Source organism: Mustela erminea, chromosome 4 (genome assembly GCF_009829155.1).
Source record: "Mustela erminea isolate mMusErm1 chromosome 4, mMusErm1.Pri, whole genome shotgun sequence".
Taxonomy (NCBI): Eukaryota; Metazoa; Chordata; class Mammalia; order Carnivora; family Mustelidae; genus Mustela; species Mustela erminea.
This window is the reverse complement of record NC_045617.1, coordinates 112,251,712-112,270,399: the sequence shown is the minus strand read 5'-3', so window position 1 is coordinate 112,270,399 and position 18,688 is coordinate 112,251,712. Positions and strand designations below refer to the sequence as shown.

General features: G+C 33.8%; 1 protein-coding gene across 9 annotated transcripts in view; it reads right to left on the bottom strand.

Annotated features, from left to right (window-relative positions):
- The window catches only part of FAM135A (family with sequence similarity 135 member A), a 131,869-nt gene that overhangs the window by 50,824 nt on the left and 62,357 nt on the right, over positions 1-18,688 (bottom strand). For all 9 annotated transcript variants that reach the window (XM_032340398.1, XM_032340389.1, XM_032340390.1 and 6 more), the window contains 2 exons: positions 14,723-14,772; positions 9,235-9,390 (listed from right to left, as the gene is read on the bottom strand). In XM_032340398.1, coding sequence (XP_032196289.1) covers positions 9,235-9,390; positions 14,723-14,772 — 206 coding nt within the window. The remainder of the gene's footprint in view (positions 1-9,234; positions 9,391-14,722; positions 14,773-18,688) is intronic.

Genomic DNA, 18,688 nt, shown 5'->3' with positions numbered 1-18,688 from the left:
CACCTGAGAAAAACATGTGTTCTGCTGTTGTTGAGGTATCTTACATATGTTTGTTAGATCCATTTGGTCTGATTATGGTTCAAGTCCAATCCAATGTTTCCTCATTGATTTTCTCCCTGGATGATCTATCCATTATCGAAAGTGAGGTACTGAGGTCTCCTACTATAGCTGTATTGCTTTCTATTTCTCCCTTCAGATCTGTTAATATTTACTTAGTATCTATAGGTGCTCCGATGCTGGGTCCATATATACTTTAAATGGTTAGATCTTCTTCATGAACTCACCCCTTTGTCATTATATAATGGCCTTGTTTCCTGTTACTTTTGGCTTAAAGTCTATTTGGTGTGATTTAGGTATAGCTTTCCTTAACAAAAAAACAAAAAACAGCAACAACAAGAAAGTGTAGCTATCTTTACTCTTCTGAGGTTTCTGTTTACATCGAATCTTTTCCCATCACTTCACTTTGTTCCCACGTAGGTCCTCAAAGCTGAAGTGAGTCTCTTGTAGGCAGCATATAGTTGGTTTTATTTTATTTATTTATTTATTTATATCCATTCAGACCTCCTCTGACTTCTAGAGAATTCAATCCATTTACATTTACAGTGAATGCTGATACGTAAGGATTTACTAAAGCCACCTTATTAGTTACTTTCTGGCTATTTTATAGTTCTCTTCTTCCTCTCTTGCTGTCTTCCTTTGTGAACTGATGATTTTCAACAGTGCTATGCTTTGCATCTCTTCTCTATCTTTTGTGATCTACTGTAGTTTTCTGCTTTGTGGTTATCATAAGGCTTACATAAAACATCTTGTAGATTAATATAGATGTAATAGTTTATTTTACACTGATAATTTAATTTCAATCTCATTAAAAAACTCTATCCTTTTATTCTTCCTTTTGTTTCTGATGTCATAATGTACCAGTTTTAATAATGTGTATTCATTAACAAATTATTGTAGCTGTAGTTATTTTTAATATGCTTGTCTTTTAACCTTTACACTAGGATTAAGGGATTAACATACCATATTACCATACTAGAGTATTGTGAATTTGATTATACACTTACTTTACTGGCATGTTATATATCTTCATGATTTTTATGTTGTAACTAGTACCCTATCATTTAACTTTGCTAATTCTTTTTAGTATTTTATTTATTTGACAGAGTGATAGAGCGAGCAAAAGTAGGCAGAGTGGCAGGCAGAGGGAGAGGTGAGGAAGAAATAGGCTTTCTGCTGAGCAGGGAACCCGATTCAGGACTTGATCCCAGGGCCCTGGGATTATGACCTGAGCCAATGGCAGACGCTTAACTGACTGAGCAACCCAGGTGCCCCAAGTTTGCAAATTCTTTTCTGAATTTCTTGTAAGGCAGGTCTAATAATGATGAATTACTTCAGCTTTTGTCTAGGATTATCCTTATTACTACTTCATTTATGAGAGAGAACTTTGCCAGAAAGAGTATTTTTTTTTTAAAGATTTTATTTATTTATTTGACAGGCAGAGATCACAAATAGGCAGAGAGGCAGGCAGAGAGAGAGGAGGAAGCAGGCTTCCTGCTGAGCAGAGAGCCCGATGTGGGGCTCGATCCCAGGACTCATCCCACTCTCTTCTGCTCTATAAGGTTTTTGCTAACAACCCCACTGATTGTAGGTTACAATCTTCTTTTTCTTGGAACTTTCAAGACTTTTTTTTGTCTTTGATTTTTGACAGTTTTATTATACTGTATTTTGGAGAAGATCTCTTTAGGTGGTTTGGTGACCTATAAACTTTATGTACTTGGATATCCAAATGTCTTCCCATGTTTGGGAAACTCTCAGTAATTATTTCTTTAAATAGGCTTTTTTGCCTCTTCTCCCTCTCTTTTGCTTCTGGAACTCCAATTATTAAAAATTATTTCTTTTGATGGTTTCTCATAGATCAGGCATGCTTTCCTCACTCTTTTTCTTTCTTTTTTCTTTGCTCTCCTCTGATTGGAATTTTATGTTCCTATCTTTTATCATAGATTCTTTTTTTCTGTTTGGTCCATTCTGCTGTGACTGTGCTATCTGTTGCATCTGTCATTTTATAAACTGAATTCTTTAGCTCCGGAATTTGGTTTTGGTTCTTTATGATTTCTCTTTGTTAATCTTCTCATTTTGTGTATTGCTTTCTTGATTTTGTTGAATTGCCTTTCTGTGTTTTCTTGTAGCTCACTGAGTTTCCTTAAAATAGTTATGTTGAATTCTTTATTAGGTAAATCACAGATTTCCATGTTTTGGGGTTTAGTTACTGATCCTTTGGTGATGTCAGTGTTTCATGTCCTTTGGAGTTGGGTTTTTCTTTTTTGGGGGGTGGGCAGAGGGAGAGAAAGAATCTTAAGCAGTCTCCATGACCAATGTGGAGTCTGATGTGGTGTTCAGTGTCACAATACACATCTGAAATCAAGAATTAGATGTTAACTGACCGAGGGACCAGCTCCCCTTGTGTTCTTTGCAGTTTTGCATTGCTATCTGAACATCTGGAGTAGTAGCCACCTCCTCCAGTATTTACTGTCTTCAGGGCAGAAATACCTCTCTTCAGTCCAGCCAGAATTTCTGAGGCTTTCTCAGACCTTCTATGGATATATTTGCTTCACATTTCTTGCTCCCTCTTGTGGTAGACTTTAGTATTATACTCCTCCCCTTCCTGCCACACACCTGGCTGAGTGCTGACCCCCACCTTTATTTCCCAAATGTGGTGCTACAGCTCCTTTGTGGTCTTCCTGTCCTGCAGCTACAGATCTGCTAAAGGTTGCCCTCACTAATGTCTTCAGCCGTGCACACAGGGAGCCATCTGCAGATTAGAAGGAAGAGTGTGGATGAGGGCATGTGGGATGGTGGAGGTTCTCATGGCCAGATGGAGGGATTCACAGGTGAAGTTCATAGGCAGACTTTCAATGGAGTCTCTGATGTGGTGCGTACGATGAGTCCCTTTAATGCCTTCTGAGAGTCCCATCTGCCACCTTCCTGTCTATTTCCACCCTGTGCCCCAACCATGGAGCTCCTGATTTAGTGATCTAGATGGGGTGAGAAGGAAAGATGAGTCTCTTTGGTAAAAGCCTGAACAGCTAGACAAGCTGGACACTCACTCATCTGTTCTCCCTTTTCTCTGCAGGAAAAATCACAGGCCAGGAAGGATTCTCGTAGATCAAAGCTGTGCTATCTTGGGTGAAAAGTGATGTATGTAAAGACGAGCTATTCCTTTTGCTAGAACTCGAATGCAACCAAACTTGTACTTTTTTTTGCTTCAGTGAATGATGGAACTTCTCTGGAAAGCTGAACTTGCACAAAGGCTTCCTCACAACCCTGTGTAATTGCCTAAGTCAGTGCTCCCCAGAAGGTCCCAGACTGTAGCCAAGACGAGCAAGAGCTGGTAAACATGCTACTACAGGGTCCAGTCAAGACCGAAACCTGTCTGCTTATTATCCAGTCCACAGGTGGGTGGGAGGCCTTGGTATATAGTATTGGATCCCACAGCTCTCACGGTCACTTTTGTTCATGGATATATGCTGAATTTTTGTTATTGTGAGTGAGATAAAAACAAGGGACATTTTATAGTGACATCACTGCCTTTTATCTTTTTATGTAATATGGGGTACTGGGAACCATTCACTTATTAATAGTCTCTATGTTTTAATGTGAACATATATGCCACATGACTACAGAATTCTGTAAGTCTGGATGACTTAATTCTCTAAGAATCAGAAAATCTCACTTTCTGAATCTTGATATCAAATAACATGGTAGAACAAATGTCAAAATAATTAATTACATTGTTTTTTATAAGTAGAGACTTATATTTCCTCTTTTTAGTCCAACTCTTTGCCTATTTGCTTTCAGCGCAGTAAGAGATTCCATATCATATGTTCACTTCTGAGACTTAGATAAATTGTGCTGCTTCTGACTACATTAGACAGCCTACAGACTTTATTATAGCCAACTCCGTCTCAATACAAATAATGAATGACCTTTGGACTATTTTGGTTGCTGTAGGCATAAGCAGTGTATTCTCAGAATACCGATACACTTTATGAACAAAGTTCCTGTTAACTGCATAAATGGGAAATAAAGGACATAATATACCACAATTTCCACAGTTTTTGTGATATATATGGCAGGGCAGGGCATGATAGGGCAAGGTTTATTATACTTGGTTAAGTAACAACAGGGCACTTTTTTGCTGTCTTAATTACCCTTCCTTATTTCTTTTAGGAGTTAAGTGGGCCCTATTTTGTTAATCTAGAATGGGGCAAAAAAAGGAAGTTTATTGGAAATTTTTCAATTTATCTTTGGCATCTGAATTTCCCATAAACCCAATTTTTGTCTTGGCCTTCCTTCTTTGCCCCCTTTTTTCAAGATTGTATTTATCAGCTTCTCTCTACTGAGGTTTTACCTTCTGGTTCTTATTCTACCTCAGACAACCCCCTAAAACATCATGCTACAAAGTTGCTTCTGATCCTTACTATCAAGTGGCAAATCAAGTGGTAAAGAATGCAGGCTATGGAGTCATAGTGCTTGGGTTTGAATCCCATCTCTGTCCCTTACTACCTGGAAACAACAAATAAGAACAAACTTAGAGCCAAAACGGGAGATTTTACCACATTTTTCTCAATAGTTGATAGCGCTAGCAGCTGTAAATTCAAAATATGAAAAGTTTGAACAGAATGATTTATAAACACAACCTAGCAGGCATATTTGGAACACTTAACCCAGCAACATGATGAATATACATTCCTAATATAGGTAAAACAAGTCAAAGAATATTAAAGTACTGAAATCACAGACTGTTTCCTAACTGCAATGAAGATAAACCAGAAATCAACCATAAAAAGACAACTAGAAAATTAATATATTTAGAAACAAAGAAACACACCCCTGGAAATAAAGAGCACTTTAGTTATTAGCAAGAGACAAAGATATAGTCAGATTACCTCAGCATGTGTGGGATTTTTATAAGGATATAAAGTAAGGACACCCAGGGAGCTGACTCTGTAGACAAATAGCCAGTTCTTACGAAACTGGAATGCTGTTCATTGCCATTTAGTAAATAATAACTACACTAATATCCTAGTATCACTCTAGTAACTGCTGTTTCAGAAGCAAGCATTTGTTGTTCCCTTTTCTGGTCACTCCTCTCTTCTCATGTTTTCTCTATCTCTGACACTCTCTCTGCTTTGCTTTTAACCCTTTTTACTTTCATCCCTGCCTTATAGTAGTTGGTTTATTCATGGTTTCTACTGTCTCATGGCTTTTGCCTATGACCTTCTTTCTCTCTTGGTTTCTGCCATTGTTTAGTAACTGAGTCTCCTTCTTTTGTGTTCCATGCTTAAGTCATCCAAAAGAAATAATGTGAATACTCCAATTACCATTCTTCTAATAGAAACCACCCAAAATCAGCCGATTATGCAGCCACTCCTTTGAAAAATTACTAGTCCTCCTCATGTCCACGCTGTAGATGATTACCTCTGGGCTAAGTGTTAACCTCTAATTCAGGATGTCAGAGTTACTTGATACAACACGTATCAAGATACAAACACGTGGTAACTTTTAGACAAGAAATATCACTGGTCCTTTATTTCAGAAGAAGACTGACTGTGGGAAGGCACTCAATTTCTTGGATTTCTAAGGAAGGGAAAAATGACAACTCCTAATATAGGAAAACGTATCTAGTGTATACTTCATAATAGTTTTATTTACCTTTATTGCTTTAAATCAAAGATTTCCCAAACAAATTATTATTGGTATGTTGTGAGATTTCCCATTTGGGGCTAGTGTATATAAAGTAGTTCCTATGGAGTCCTGTCATTGACATACATATTGTTTCTGTTTATATACAAAAAATGGAGGAGATGCATCTATTATTTTAATAAGCCATTTTATATATTAATGAAAAAAACTAAATAACCCTAAATCAAAGAATAAATTGCTCACAAAAATTAGAAAATATTGAGAATCAAATGATAAAAAGTACAACATATCAAAACTTGTGGAATGTAGCTAAAGCAGTACTTAGGGGGGAGCCTATAAACTTAAATGTGTGTAACAGAAAAGAGGAAATACTACAATTAATAAGCTAACCATCTACTTATAGAAGTTTTAAAAAGAGAGTAAAATAAACCTTTAGAAAGTGAGAGGAAATACTAAAGTCAAAAGCAAACCTAATAAAACAAAATGTACAAGAGAGAATTAACATCAGGTTAGTTCTTTGAAAAAACTAATAAAATGACAAACTTCTGGTGGGACCGATCAAGAAAAAAAGAATGAAGACACAAATAACTTATATCAGGAACAAAATAGGAAAATGCTACAGATACTACAGATGTTAAAAATATAAGTGAAGGATATTATAATTATTTGGTGCCAATAAATTAGTAAGTTTAGAACTCCTTCAAAAACATAATTTATCAAAACTGATTGAAAAAGAAATATAGTATTTCCACTAATATTGTTCAGCTGCATTGAACCACAAGGAACATAATACACATCACAGAAATCCAAACTGAACAATGGTCTACAAAACTACTGGCCAATACTCTTCAAGAAAGACAAAGAAAATAGAACTATTCAGACTGAATAAGTTTAAAGAATTTAATGGGTTATGACAACTGAATGCAATGTGTGATCCTGAATTTGATCCTGGAAAAGGGGAAAAGTCACAAAGGACATTATTAAGACAAATGATAAAATTTTAAATGAGTTTTACATTAGGTATCAGTATTGTAACAAAATTAAATTTCATAAAATTGATCACTTTAGTATAGTTAAGCAAGAAAGTACCTTTGTTCTCAGTCAATATACCCTGAAGTATTTATGGATAAAAGAACATGATACTGGGGCGCCTGGGTAGTTCAGTAGGTTAAGCATCTGCCTTCAGCTCAGGTCATGATCTCAAGATCCTGGGATCAAGCCCCACATCAGGCTCTCTGCTCAAAAGAGAGTCTGCTTCTCCCTCTCCCTCCGTTTTCTCTCTCTCTCCCTCAAGTAAATAAAATCTTAAAGAAAAAAGAACATGATGCCTCCAATTAACAAATGATTTGGGGAAAAAAAATGCATGTACATCTGTATGTGTATATGTATGTACCTAATTATAAAAGAAGGAATGATTAAAGAAAATATGCCAAAATAGTAACTTTGATACTGGTGAAAAGATTCTGTACTACTTCAGTAATTCCTCTGTAACTTCTCTATTATATTTTATAAGTTTTATGATTTTGGCTTTCATATTTGTTTTCAAGCCACCTGGAATTGAATTTTATATAGTATTTTCCCACATGAACACTTAATTGTCCCAACATCATTTATTTAAAATCCAAACTTTTCCCTGCTGATCTGCATTTATTATGTCCAAGTATGGACAAGTTTATGTCTGTCCTCTGCTCTGCTCTTCTACCTACACTAACACTAAAATTAAGACCTCTAGTTTATCAAAAGACAGCACAAAGACAGTGAAAAAAGCCAAATTGTGACACAAGAGATTTATTTACAAAAATATAACAAAGGCCAGTATTTAGAATACATAGAAAAGTATTCCAAATCTAGAAGAAAAACAAAGGTAATCCTTTAGACAAATGGTCAAACAATTTTCAGGCACTTCACAAATAAGTAATCTACACAGCCAATAGTCACATAAAATAGTGCTCAATTGCACAGGTTATCAGAGAGATGCAAATTAAAACCACAATGGTACCAGACCAGCCAGATTTTGAAAATTTGCCAAAATCAAGAGTTTGGGAGTATGCGGAATAACAAGAGCTCTCATCCAGTGTTGGTGGGAGTGAAAACTGGCACCACTTTGGAAAAGAGTGGGGCATCTGCTAGTAAATAACTGATGTTATGCATATCCTATGGTACAGCAATTTCCCTTACAAGTCAGTCAGAGAAATGGGCATGCCAGGAAATATGCACAAGAATGTTTGTAGTAGTTTGGTTTGTAGTAGCTAGAAGTTAGAAGTAATCCAAATGTCCACCAACAATAGAGTGGATACGCTAATTGTGGGTATATGCAAATGAAATATACAACACCAACGAAAATAAACAGTCTATAGCTACTGACAAAAACAAATTAATCTCACAAACACAATCTTGAGTGAAAGCAGCAAGATAAAAATAATATACACTGCGTGATCTCATTTATATAGAATTCAGTAACATAGGCAGAATAACATAATAGACTAAAACAACTTGTATTATTTAGTATGCATAAATGGATGGTAAAACTAAAAGAGAAGTGATAAACTCATCACAAAAGACAGAATGGTGATTATTTCTCAATGTCAGGGTGGGAACAGACACTGGAAAACACACAGAGGACTTCTGCGCTGTTGACAATTTTCTATTTCCTGATCTGGGTGAGAGTTAAAAGGATATGTGCTTTTAATTAATTGTTAAAATGTACATGTTTTATGCACTTTTCTGATTTTCATGTTTTATAATTAAGAAAAGAAAAATGAAACAAGAAAACTAGTGTTTTTGAGGACCTGCGAGGTCAGGAAAATTAATGTGTGTACAGAACATTTAAGCAGATAACTGGAAAAGCAGTCAGACATTTAGTATATCAAAGCCTCTTGATAAGTTATACAATAAAATTGTACAGAAATGTCTGCACAAGGTCCATAGTAAGCCTACAGTAAACATGTATGTCTAGATTATACTCCCCCTGACCTTCTGGGTTTGTAATACACATCCCTAAATGAGGCAAAAGGAGGAAAAGCTGGAGAGAAAGATTCTAAAGTTTAAGATGGCTCTCTTGTTCCTGATTTCTATTCCTAAGGACACCTGGCTATCTGGCTATAATACTGTTCTCGGGTTCCAGGGGCTAGACTGTAACAAAATATTTTTTTGTTTTGGTTACATTTGGATGATTTTTCTTACTGGCAGGGATTGTAACTAAGATAGAGCATGTGCTGGGTGGTTCGGTAGGTTAAGTGGCTGCCTTCAGCTCAGGCCATGATCCCAAGGTTCTGGGATATAGTTATGCATCAGACTTCCTGCTCGGCAGGGAATCTGCTTGTTCCTCTCCCTCTGCCTCTCATCCTTGCTTGTGCTTTCTCTCATTCTGCTCTCTATCTCAAATAAATAAAATATTTAAAAGAAGAAATCAAACAGTAACACAATAGTAAATGTCTCTTTTCCAATTTATCAACATATGGGTAAATATCAGTCTTTTTATTCATAAGAAATTTCTACATCAAAATATTCTAACATCGCTTTTTAACTTACCCTCAAAGTATGGTGCTCTTGTGCTAATAAAAGTCTTAGTTCTTCATGTAGCGTTATAACTTCCAGAAACTGTCCCCATAAAGCCATTAGAAGTGAACAAAGTTGTGCAAGATTCATATTTATAAGTTCTGCCAGTTCATCAGGATTTTCTATTTTCTGAAATGACAAGAAAAGAACTTCACTGCTCCCTGAGACTTACCATGTCTAAATATAATGTGTTATTGAGAACATTAATACAAAAGCAAATTTTTAGTTTTAAAAAGAAATGTGTGTGTGTGTATGTGCATGTGCTTGTATGTGTAGAGATCAAGTGACCAATGGCTTTTCCTATGTGATAGTCACTGTAGCAATTTTCAACAACTTAATTGATCTTTCAGTATCTGAGATATCTTGTTACTGAAATAATGTCAAATATAGTTTAAAATTACAAATCAGGATTCTACAGAGCATGATCAACTTCAAACCCTGGAATTCTGGGAATTTTAAACAATGTACAAATCATGATGAAAGTTATAAAATTTTTAGAAGATAATAAAATCTTAAAATAAGATTTTTTTTTCTCCAATCTGCTAAGTAAAGTACTTAAAAGATCTATAACTCTTCAGAAGGGAGAGAGATACCTTCTAAAGTACTAAATGCTTTTCCTTCACTCTTATGTTCCTAAGGTTCCATATTGCGTATGGTAATTCTCTTAGAGAGTCGTCAAACACTTCTCTTTTCTAACAATTCCATTTACCCACTGTTTACTGAGCACATTTTAAATGCTAAGGCCCACATTCCGATCTAACTCAAAGATTAATATGAGAAGCTCAGTTTAGTAAGGAAAGAAAAGTGGGTAAACAATTTTAATACTGTTGTGAGTGTTCTAATAGTGGTATTAAATTACTCATTTATTCAAATATTCACCTAAACTGATGATACAAGTTAAAATTAATGAATTATACAATGAAATGTAAAATCTTTTATAAGGCATTTGTATTTCTTGAATAGGTAAGGATTTTTGGACAAAGAATAATAAAAGACAATAAATCGGAACGATTCCTCTCTTTTGGACAAGCATTTTTACCATGAGGACAAGCTTTTTGTTAATTCACTGAGGCAGCAGTGTTCAGGCAGATAATATCTTGCTAGAAAAATTTGCCTTCAATTACTAGTAATACTAGGAAATCTACCGTTAAGTATATAGATAGATGCTGATTTCATTTCCCCATCCTAAAGAAGGCAGAAGTAGTCTACTCAGATTAAGGTTGAAAGCCATACCATCTATATAGTAATGACTGCTAAATCTTTCTATCTGTATCACATCTCTCCAGGGCTCTAGACCCATCACCTACTAGATGACTATATTTGGATGTGAAAAGGAAGGTATTCTAGTTCAGTATATCCTAAAGAGTACTAATTATATCTTTACCCTTCCTTTCTTAAAAACAAACAAACAAACAAACAAAAAACTCAAAATGTTGCTTATGACATATGATAGATCCTTACTCAGTTTATTTTTACTTCATTTTGAAGCCTGCAATTCTGCAGGCTTTTCTTCTTCCCCCTGCAAACTGAGCTTCTACTTATTTATACTAACTCAGAGAGGACATAAAACAAAAATTCAGCAAAATTAGTAAGAAGGAAAGGGATGATGTCTTTTTACTCTCGTGACTTTGGTTACCAGTACACAGTAGTCACTAAATATTTAGTAAATGAATAAATGAATGGATGAATAAGGAATTACAGGCTTCAGATAAGGAAAAAGGCCCCCAAATTTATGGACAAACTCAGAAAATGTTGAAAAATTCCAGAATTCTGGAATGAAGCTAACAGACTCAACATGTAATAAATATTGAATCATCAATGTACAATAAACCTACAGATGTATTTTGCCCCAGGAAATAGTTTATAGATGTATTAGGAATGAAACTAACAAGTTTTTCACGTCTCTCTTAAGAACATAGAGAAGATTAAAGTGCTCTCTAAAATAAATGGAAGCATGCAGCCTTCTTCCAAGAACAGTTTCAACGGAGTTTAGAAAAAGACTTGAATAAGTACTTGACAGTAACTAGACAGTGTTGTGTAAGGCAAGCAGTGCTATTCTTAGTATAAATCTACACACAAGTAGAAATAATTCTTAGTTTGCCATAGGTTGAATAATGTAAACAACTCTTTTTTTAATCCCCCGAGAGCAAGGCTGTCTAGATACCTTGCAATTATTAATTTTACTTTTCAGAAATCATGGGACCAAGCTCTGAGAGGACTTCAGTACTTTCATTATTAAGAAAGCATCCTTCCGGGGCGCCTGGGTGGCTCAGTGGGTTAAGCTGCTGCCTTCGGCTCAGGTCGTGATCCCAGGGTCCTGGGATCGAGTCCCGCATCGGGCTCTTTGTTCAGTGGGGAGCCTGCTTCCTCCTCTCTCTCTCTCTGCCTGCCTCTCTGCCTACTTGTAATCTCTCTCTGTCAAATAAATAAATAAAATCTTTAAAAAAAAAAAAAAAAAGAAAGCATCCTTCCAAACATAAATAAATTACTCCTCAAGTTTACATAAATCTTTATGTCTCAAAATATAAATAATAATATTTTTATGTCAAAAGGAAATTAGGATTAAGTTTGACAAGCTGTTTTATATGTATAAAGGCAGGAATAATAAGATCTTACAATGGTAAAGTATTTTCCCAAATAACATTCATTATCTTGTCTTGCATGGACATGCACTTTTTCATAGCAGTCACTAATCTTGATTACAAAATATTGCTTACTTAAATAGACTAGGAAAATAGATAAAGAAGAAAATTACGTTCATTTTAGTGTAGAGCCTTTCATTTTTTCACTTATAAACACAAACTCTAGAATCATAAACTATTATGCCATTTTCGTTGAGTAAGGATTTTCCTCTATCGTCAATCATTTACTGAAAGCACATTTTTAAGGTTATGTAACTTTTTTAGATTGCAAGTATCCCATAATTCATTTAACCATTCTCTTATCATTGGTATTTACTTAGGCTAATATTCTTATATTATAAATTATAATGTATATGAGTCTGATTGTTCATTTGATACTGACTGAAAAGTAATACTCTGTCTTTGGATATATACTGCCAAATCAGTCTCTGAAAAAGATCTCCAAGGTGAGAGATCTATGAGAGATATAAAAGAATCTCTATCTTACCACAGCTCAACAAGCATTACATTATTAGAAAATCACAGCTGATCTGACAGTTTAGAAAAGATATGAGAACATTTAAATTTTTGTTTGATAATTAGTGAAACTGAGTATGTTTCATTTATTAGCCTATTTTGTAAATGGGTATCCTATGCAAACTTGAAAAATGGGAAGTACCAGGTTTTCCTATTGATTTGTAAGAACTCTCCAAGTATTAAATTTTTTACCTAGTCTATCTGCTGCCAAAATTTACCCTAAGTTGTTGATGTTAAACTATATGATGTCCATTTATATACTGAAATTTAAATATGTGTACCTAAAAAATTTATTAGTAATACATGAATACACATATTTTCAAAATTTAACATAGACGGATATAGAGCAAAGAATAAAAATTTCCCTTTATAATCCCATCCTTCATGCAACTCTTTTCTGTATTATTAAGTTTAGAATACACACGTGTAATATATATTATATCTTATGTGTATATATTACATATATCTCCTTTTAAATATTTAATATGCAATCATATACACACGATCAAATTCATACACAGCTTTTAGCTTTTGAAACATATATAAAATCATATTCATATTTTTCTCCAATCATTTTAATTAATATATCCTGAAGAGCTTTTCAGCGTGAAATTGGTACCTGGCATCATGGATCAATAAATATTTCTTGAATTAGATAATCCATGTCAGTATACAGAAATTTGCCTAATTCTCCTAAAAGGCTACATGGGAATTTACAGTAATAATGCAATTCTTTATATTCATGTTTATGCAAATGTATTAGCATTTTTGTGAAATATAGGCATATCCCTTTTTCACAGGGTGTTTTGAAACTGATACATAGGTGCACTTTATAGCCTGTGAGCATTAATCATGTGCCAGTTTTAAATACTGCAAATAGTTTCTTCCAAGTATATTGCTTGCTTTCAACTTTTCAATCTACCATGTATTTGTTTTAAAAAAGTTTCAAATCATCAATATCATACTTTGTTCTTTACTATTACTCTGAAGAAATTATTTCATATCCCAAGATCAGATTTTTACATACACATGTATATACAAGTGTTTTTCCTAATTTTGGAGGTCATTTAACATTTCTAGTCTTTTTAGAATTTCTATAACATGGTAAAAAGAACTAATTTTACCATACTACTTAGAGAACCTAATGTTTGTGATAGTTCATCAAATATTTAGTTCTTAGACATGATTGTTTCAGTGATGCTCAGTTCCATTTACTTGTCTTTTTATTCTTTAGAGAAGTCATACTATATTTCTATGACATTTTCACATACAGTTGGGAAAGTCCCTCTACAATAATATGGATTTTTAAAGTTTTTCTAAGTCATTATTACTTTCTTCAAGTGAGCTTTAAAATAAATCAAATTTTAACATTTCCAATGGTATTTTGATACGGATACATCAATTATTAAGTTAAAAACATATCTTCCAGTAACTATTTCTCTTTCCATTCGAAAGTGTTTACTTATTCAAATATCTCAGTGAAATAGTGCAGATTTTTTTTTTTTTAACATTAATCGCATACATCTTAGATTACTTCTAAATGTTTAGTGTTTTGGCAACTATTATAACAACATTAATGATTCTTAATGAAAATACTTATCTTATTTGAGCTGTGAGGAAAGCCTTTGGGAGAGTATACGTTAATTACTTGTATATCCTGCAAATGTATAATTGTATAAGGAGAAGGTAGATACCTTTTCAAAGGGATCCAGACCTCATTCAAATTTACATACAGATATACATTCCAAAGCCAAATATATGTTGTTTGACTCAAGTACCTGATTTTGTCCATTAATGTAGCTAACTGAGAGTGAAATACATAGTGATCTTAAAATTAAAACTTTTAAAATAGAACATTTAGTTCCATCACCAAAAAAAGAGGGGAGGTTAAGAAAAATATATTCAATTTAATTTCAAGAATAAACTAGTGGAAAAATGGTCTGAGACACACACTGATTTGTTGAAATAAAACAATTTTTAATTCTAAACTATCATTTTATAAAAATATAGAAGTTTAAGGATGCTTTAAAAATTTGTCTAAAAATTCTTCTGAGTAAACAAACTGAAAAAAGTGCACGCTTTTGACAGTTAATCGTCTTTGCTATTTCATTTATAAGCAGAATAAAGTACATTTTAAAGATTTAATTTTATGCTGAAGCCAAAAGTCTTTTATCAACTAAGTTGTGATCCCTACCATAAGGAAGGATAAATCATTACTAAGTTTTCTTAGATGAAATATTTAGAATAGGAAACAGAATCCACTAAAATAACTCGATAATGTTAATTTAAAGAAATCCAAGTACCTTAACTTCTTCACATAGTTCAGTAAGTCGAGCTTCTACATCCATTTCCTCTGAAAGGAGTAAAGAGTAATTAGAGGAAATATTTCAATGTTAGATCTGAAAACTATTTTGAAATTATCTAAATACAGTTGGCCCCTGAACAATATAGGGGTTAGGAGGATCAACCCCCACTGCAGTAAAAAAATCCGTGTATTAACTTCTGACTCCCTTAAAACTTAACTACTAATAGCTTACTAATGATGAGAAGACTTATCAATAACAAACAGTTGATTAATACATTATTTTGTACTTTATATGTATTATATACTGTATTCTGATAAAAATAAGCTAGAGGAAAAAAATGTTAAAATCATGAGAAAATACACTTACGATCCTATACTGTATCTTTTGAAAAAAAAAAAATCCATGTATAAGTGTACCTGTGCAGTTCAAGCCCAGGTTTTTAAGCATATATTACCTTTAAAAAACCAGAAGGTTGAGAAGTATCTGGACTATATTCAATGAAGTGAATTTCAATGTAAGATATTGACATGAACACATTAATCATGCAGGTAACATGATAACTATTAAATTCTGTGTTCTGATTATCAGTGTTCCAGGTCTCATAAGAGGCTAACACTGTCAAGGAAATACTGACTGTGGACCTAAAGTAACTTGAACAACTGCATCACAGAAAAGATCAAACTTATAATTAGGTTTTATTGCATTTCATACACTGTAAATTTCAATAAAGTTTAGCATTTGTTTAGATATATACATGCTTTTTTGTTTTTTAGAAAAGGTGTTCCTAAAAAAATTCAAGTCAAATTAATTTTTATAGCCAAAACATATTTAAAAATTACCTGGAGCATAGGTTATTTAATGGTAATGAATGACAAATCCTTTTCAACAATAATTAAGTTTTTAGTTTAGTTTAATACATTGTTTTCTATAAGACAGCCTAAAACTGAGACAAAATTTTTCCATACAATCCAATATTTAATGTATGCTATAATCTCCATAAGAAGTGTACAGATTAATTTATAATTAAAATGATAATATTTATAAGGGACTACAGAAACTAACAGAACAGAAAGGTTTACTGGCCATTTTTTTACAGGGAAGGAATTTCACTAAGGCCTGAAATATGCTTAGATACACCTAATTTTTAATTAAAAATCAAACTAAAATGAGTTCTCCTACAAGAACTATTTTAGCATAGCTGTAATTACACAGAATTCCATAACCTTGTTGTTCCACAACCTTGTTAACTGGTCATTCTCACAAAATGGCAAGAACAGATTCAGAGACATCCCTGAATTTATTCATCAGATCATTATTTCATAAGGTAGACTTTAGTGTATAATATTTGATAAAAAAAAGTTTAAATTTGATAAAGTTACATTTATTTGGTAAAAACAACCAACCTATCATGTGAACAACAAATACTACACTAGTAATTAAAACCAGTATGACACACATATAGTTTCAAAGTCACAAAATAGATAAATAAAGTTGTAACTAGATACGAGAGAGAGATTGCAAATTTGGTCAATCCACTGATGACTAAGGAAATCAGCTAATATTTCACAAATTATTTTACTGTCAATCAATGGCTTCTAATACAGGTTTTCCAAAATTAAAAAAAAAAAAAAGCTAGCAGAACCTGTATTAAAGTCATAACTTCCATATGTCAACGTCTGTTTTCACATTACTCATAAGCTTTTCCTTTGATAGGAAAAAAATCAGTAAAATTAATCTTAGTAAGTTAGATATCCTACCTATAAATTTTTAAAAAATGAAGAACTTCCTTAAGTTCTGAGTTTTGATACATTTTTCTAGTCCTTGCATACAGGAGTTTAAATGCATTAAGCTGGTATGTTTGCATTATGGCTAGCAAGAGCTACTTCAAGATGAGGCAAACATCTTAAAGAATATTTCAAAGCAAAACTTAAAAATTTTAGAATTGATTTCAAAATCATTTAGGATTTTCAAATGAGTTTAAAATTCTATTTTAATTTCTCTTTAAAGTTTATTTACATATATACAATTATACTTAACTGTATAAAAGTGAATTATTGTCTCACATAAATCCTTTTTTTTAATTTGGCTCCTGCTGGTAATCCAAGGTTACAGTGTAAAACATATCCTTCCATATTTTTCAAATATACATTTACATAGGGCACACATCAAAAACATTGAAAATTTGCTTCCAGACTACAATAAAGCTAATATTGCAATGAAATGAGTCAAATAAATGCTCTGGTTTCCTTTAACATCACAAATGCATGTAAAAGTTATGTTTATATTATACTGTAGCCTATTGAATGTGCACTGTGTCTAAAAAATGTACATAAATTTAAAAATATTTCATTGCTAAAAAAATACTACCACCATTTGAGTTTTTAGTGAGTTGTAATATTTTCACTGATGGCGGGTCTTGTCTTGATGTTGATGACTGCTGACTGATCAGGGGTGGAGGTAGCTATGGCAATTTCTTAAAATAAGACAATGAAGCTTGTCATATCCATGGACTCTTCCTTTCATGAAAGATTCATCTGTAGCATGAGATGCTGTTTCATAGCATTTATCCACAGCAGAACTTCTTTAAAATTGGACTCAATCTTCTTAAACTTGTCACTGCTTTATCAACTAAGTTTAGGTAATATTCTTAACCCTTTGTTGCCATTTCAACAATCAACACAGCATTTTCGCCAGCAGTAGATTGCATCTCAAGAAACTACTATCTTCACTCATCCATAAGAAACAAGTGCTCATCTGCTCAAGTTTGTTCAACAGATTTCAGCAATTCAGTCCCTTCTTAAGGCTCCACTTCTATTTCTAGTTCTCTTGCTCTTTCCACCACATCTGCAGGCACTTCCTCCACAAAAGTCCTGAGCTCCTCTCCTCAAAGGCATTCATGTGGGTTGGAATCAACTTCTTCCAAACTCCTTTTAATGATCATATTTTGACCTCTTCCCATGAATCACACATGTTCTTTACGGCATCAAAATGGTGCCTCCTTTCCAGAAGGTTTTCAATTTACTTTGTTTGAATCCATCAGAGGAACCATTACCTATGGCAGCTGCAACCTTATAAAATGTATTCCTTAAATAATAAGACTTGAAAGTAGAATGACTCCTTGATCCACGGGCTGCAGAATGGATGCTGTGTTAAGCAGGCATGAAAACAACATTAATCTCACCGAACATCTCCATCAGAGCTCTTGGGGGACGAGGTGCACCATCAATGAGCAGTCATATTTTGAAAGGAATCTTTTTTTCTGAGCCGTAGGTCTCATCAGTGGGCTTAAAATACCAAGTAAACCATGTTGTGGGCAGATGTGCTGTCATCCAGGCTTTGTTGCTCTACTTACGGAGCAAAGGCAGAGTTCATTTAGCGTAATTCTTAAGTGTCCCAGGATTTAGGGAATGGCAAATGAACACTGGCTTCAACTTAAAGTCACCAGCTGCATTAGCCCCTAATAGGAGAGTTAGCCTGTTCTTTGAAGCTTCGAAGCCAGGCACTGACTTCTCTCTAGCTATGAAAGTCCTAGAAGGCATCATTTTCCAGTAGAAAGCTATTTTGTCTACACTAAAAATCCATTGTTCAGTGTAGCCACCCTCATTTCTTATCTCAGCTAGATCTTCTGGAGAACATGCTGCAGCTTCTCCATCAGCACCTGCTCGTCACCCTGCGCACTTTGATGTTATTGATACAGTTTCTTTACTTAAGCCTCATGAACCAATCTTAGTAGCTTTCAACTTTTCTTCTTTAGCTTCCTCACTTCTCCTGGCCTTCATAAAACTGAAGAGAGTTAGACCCTTGCTTAGGATTATGTTTTGTCTCAAGGGAATATTGTGGCTGGTTTGATTTTTTTTTTTAAGTTTGTATTTAAATTCCAGTTAGTTAACATGCAGTATAATATTAGTTTCAGGTATACAATATAGTGATTCAACACTTCCATATATCACCCAGGCTCATCAC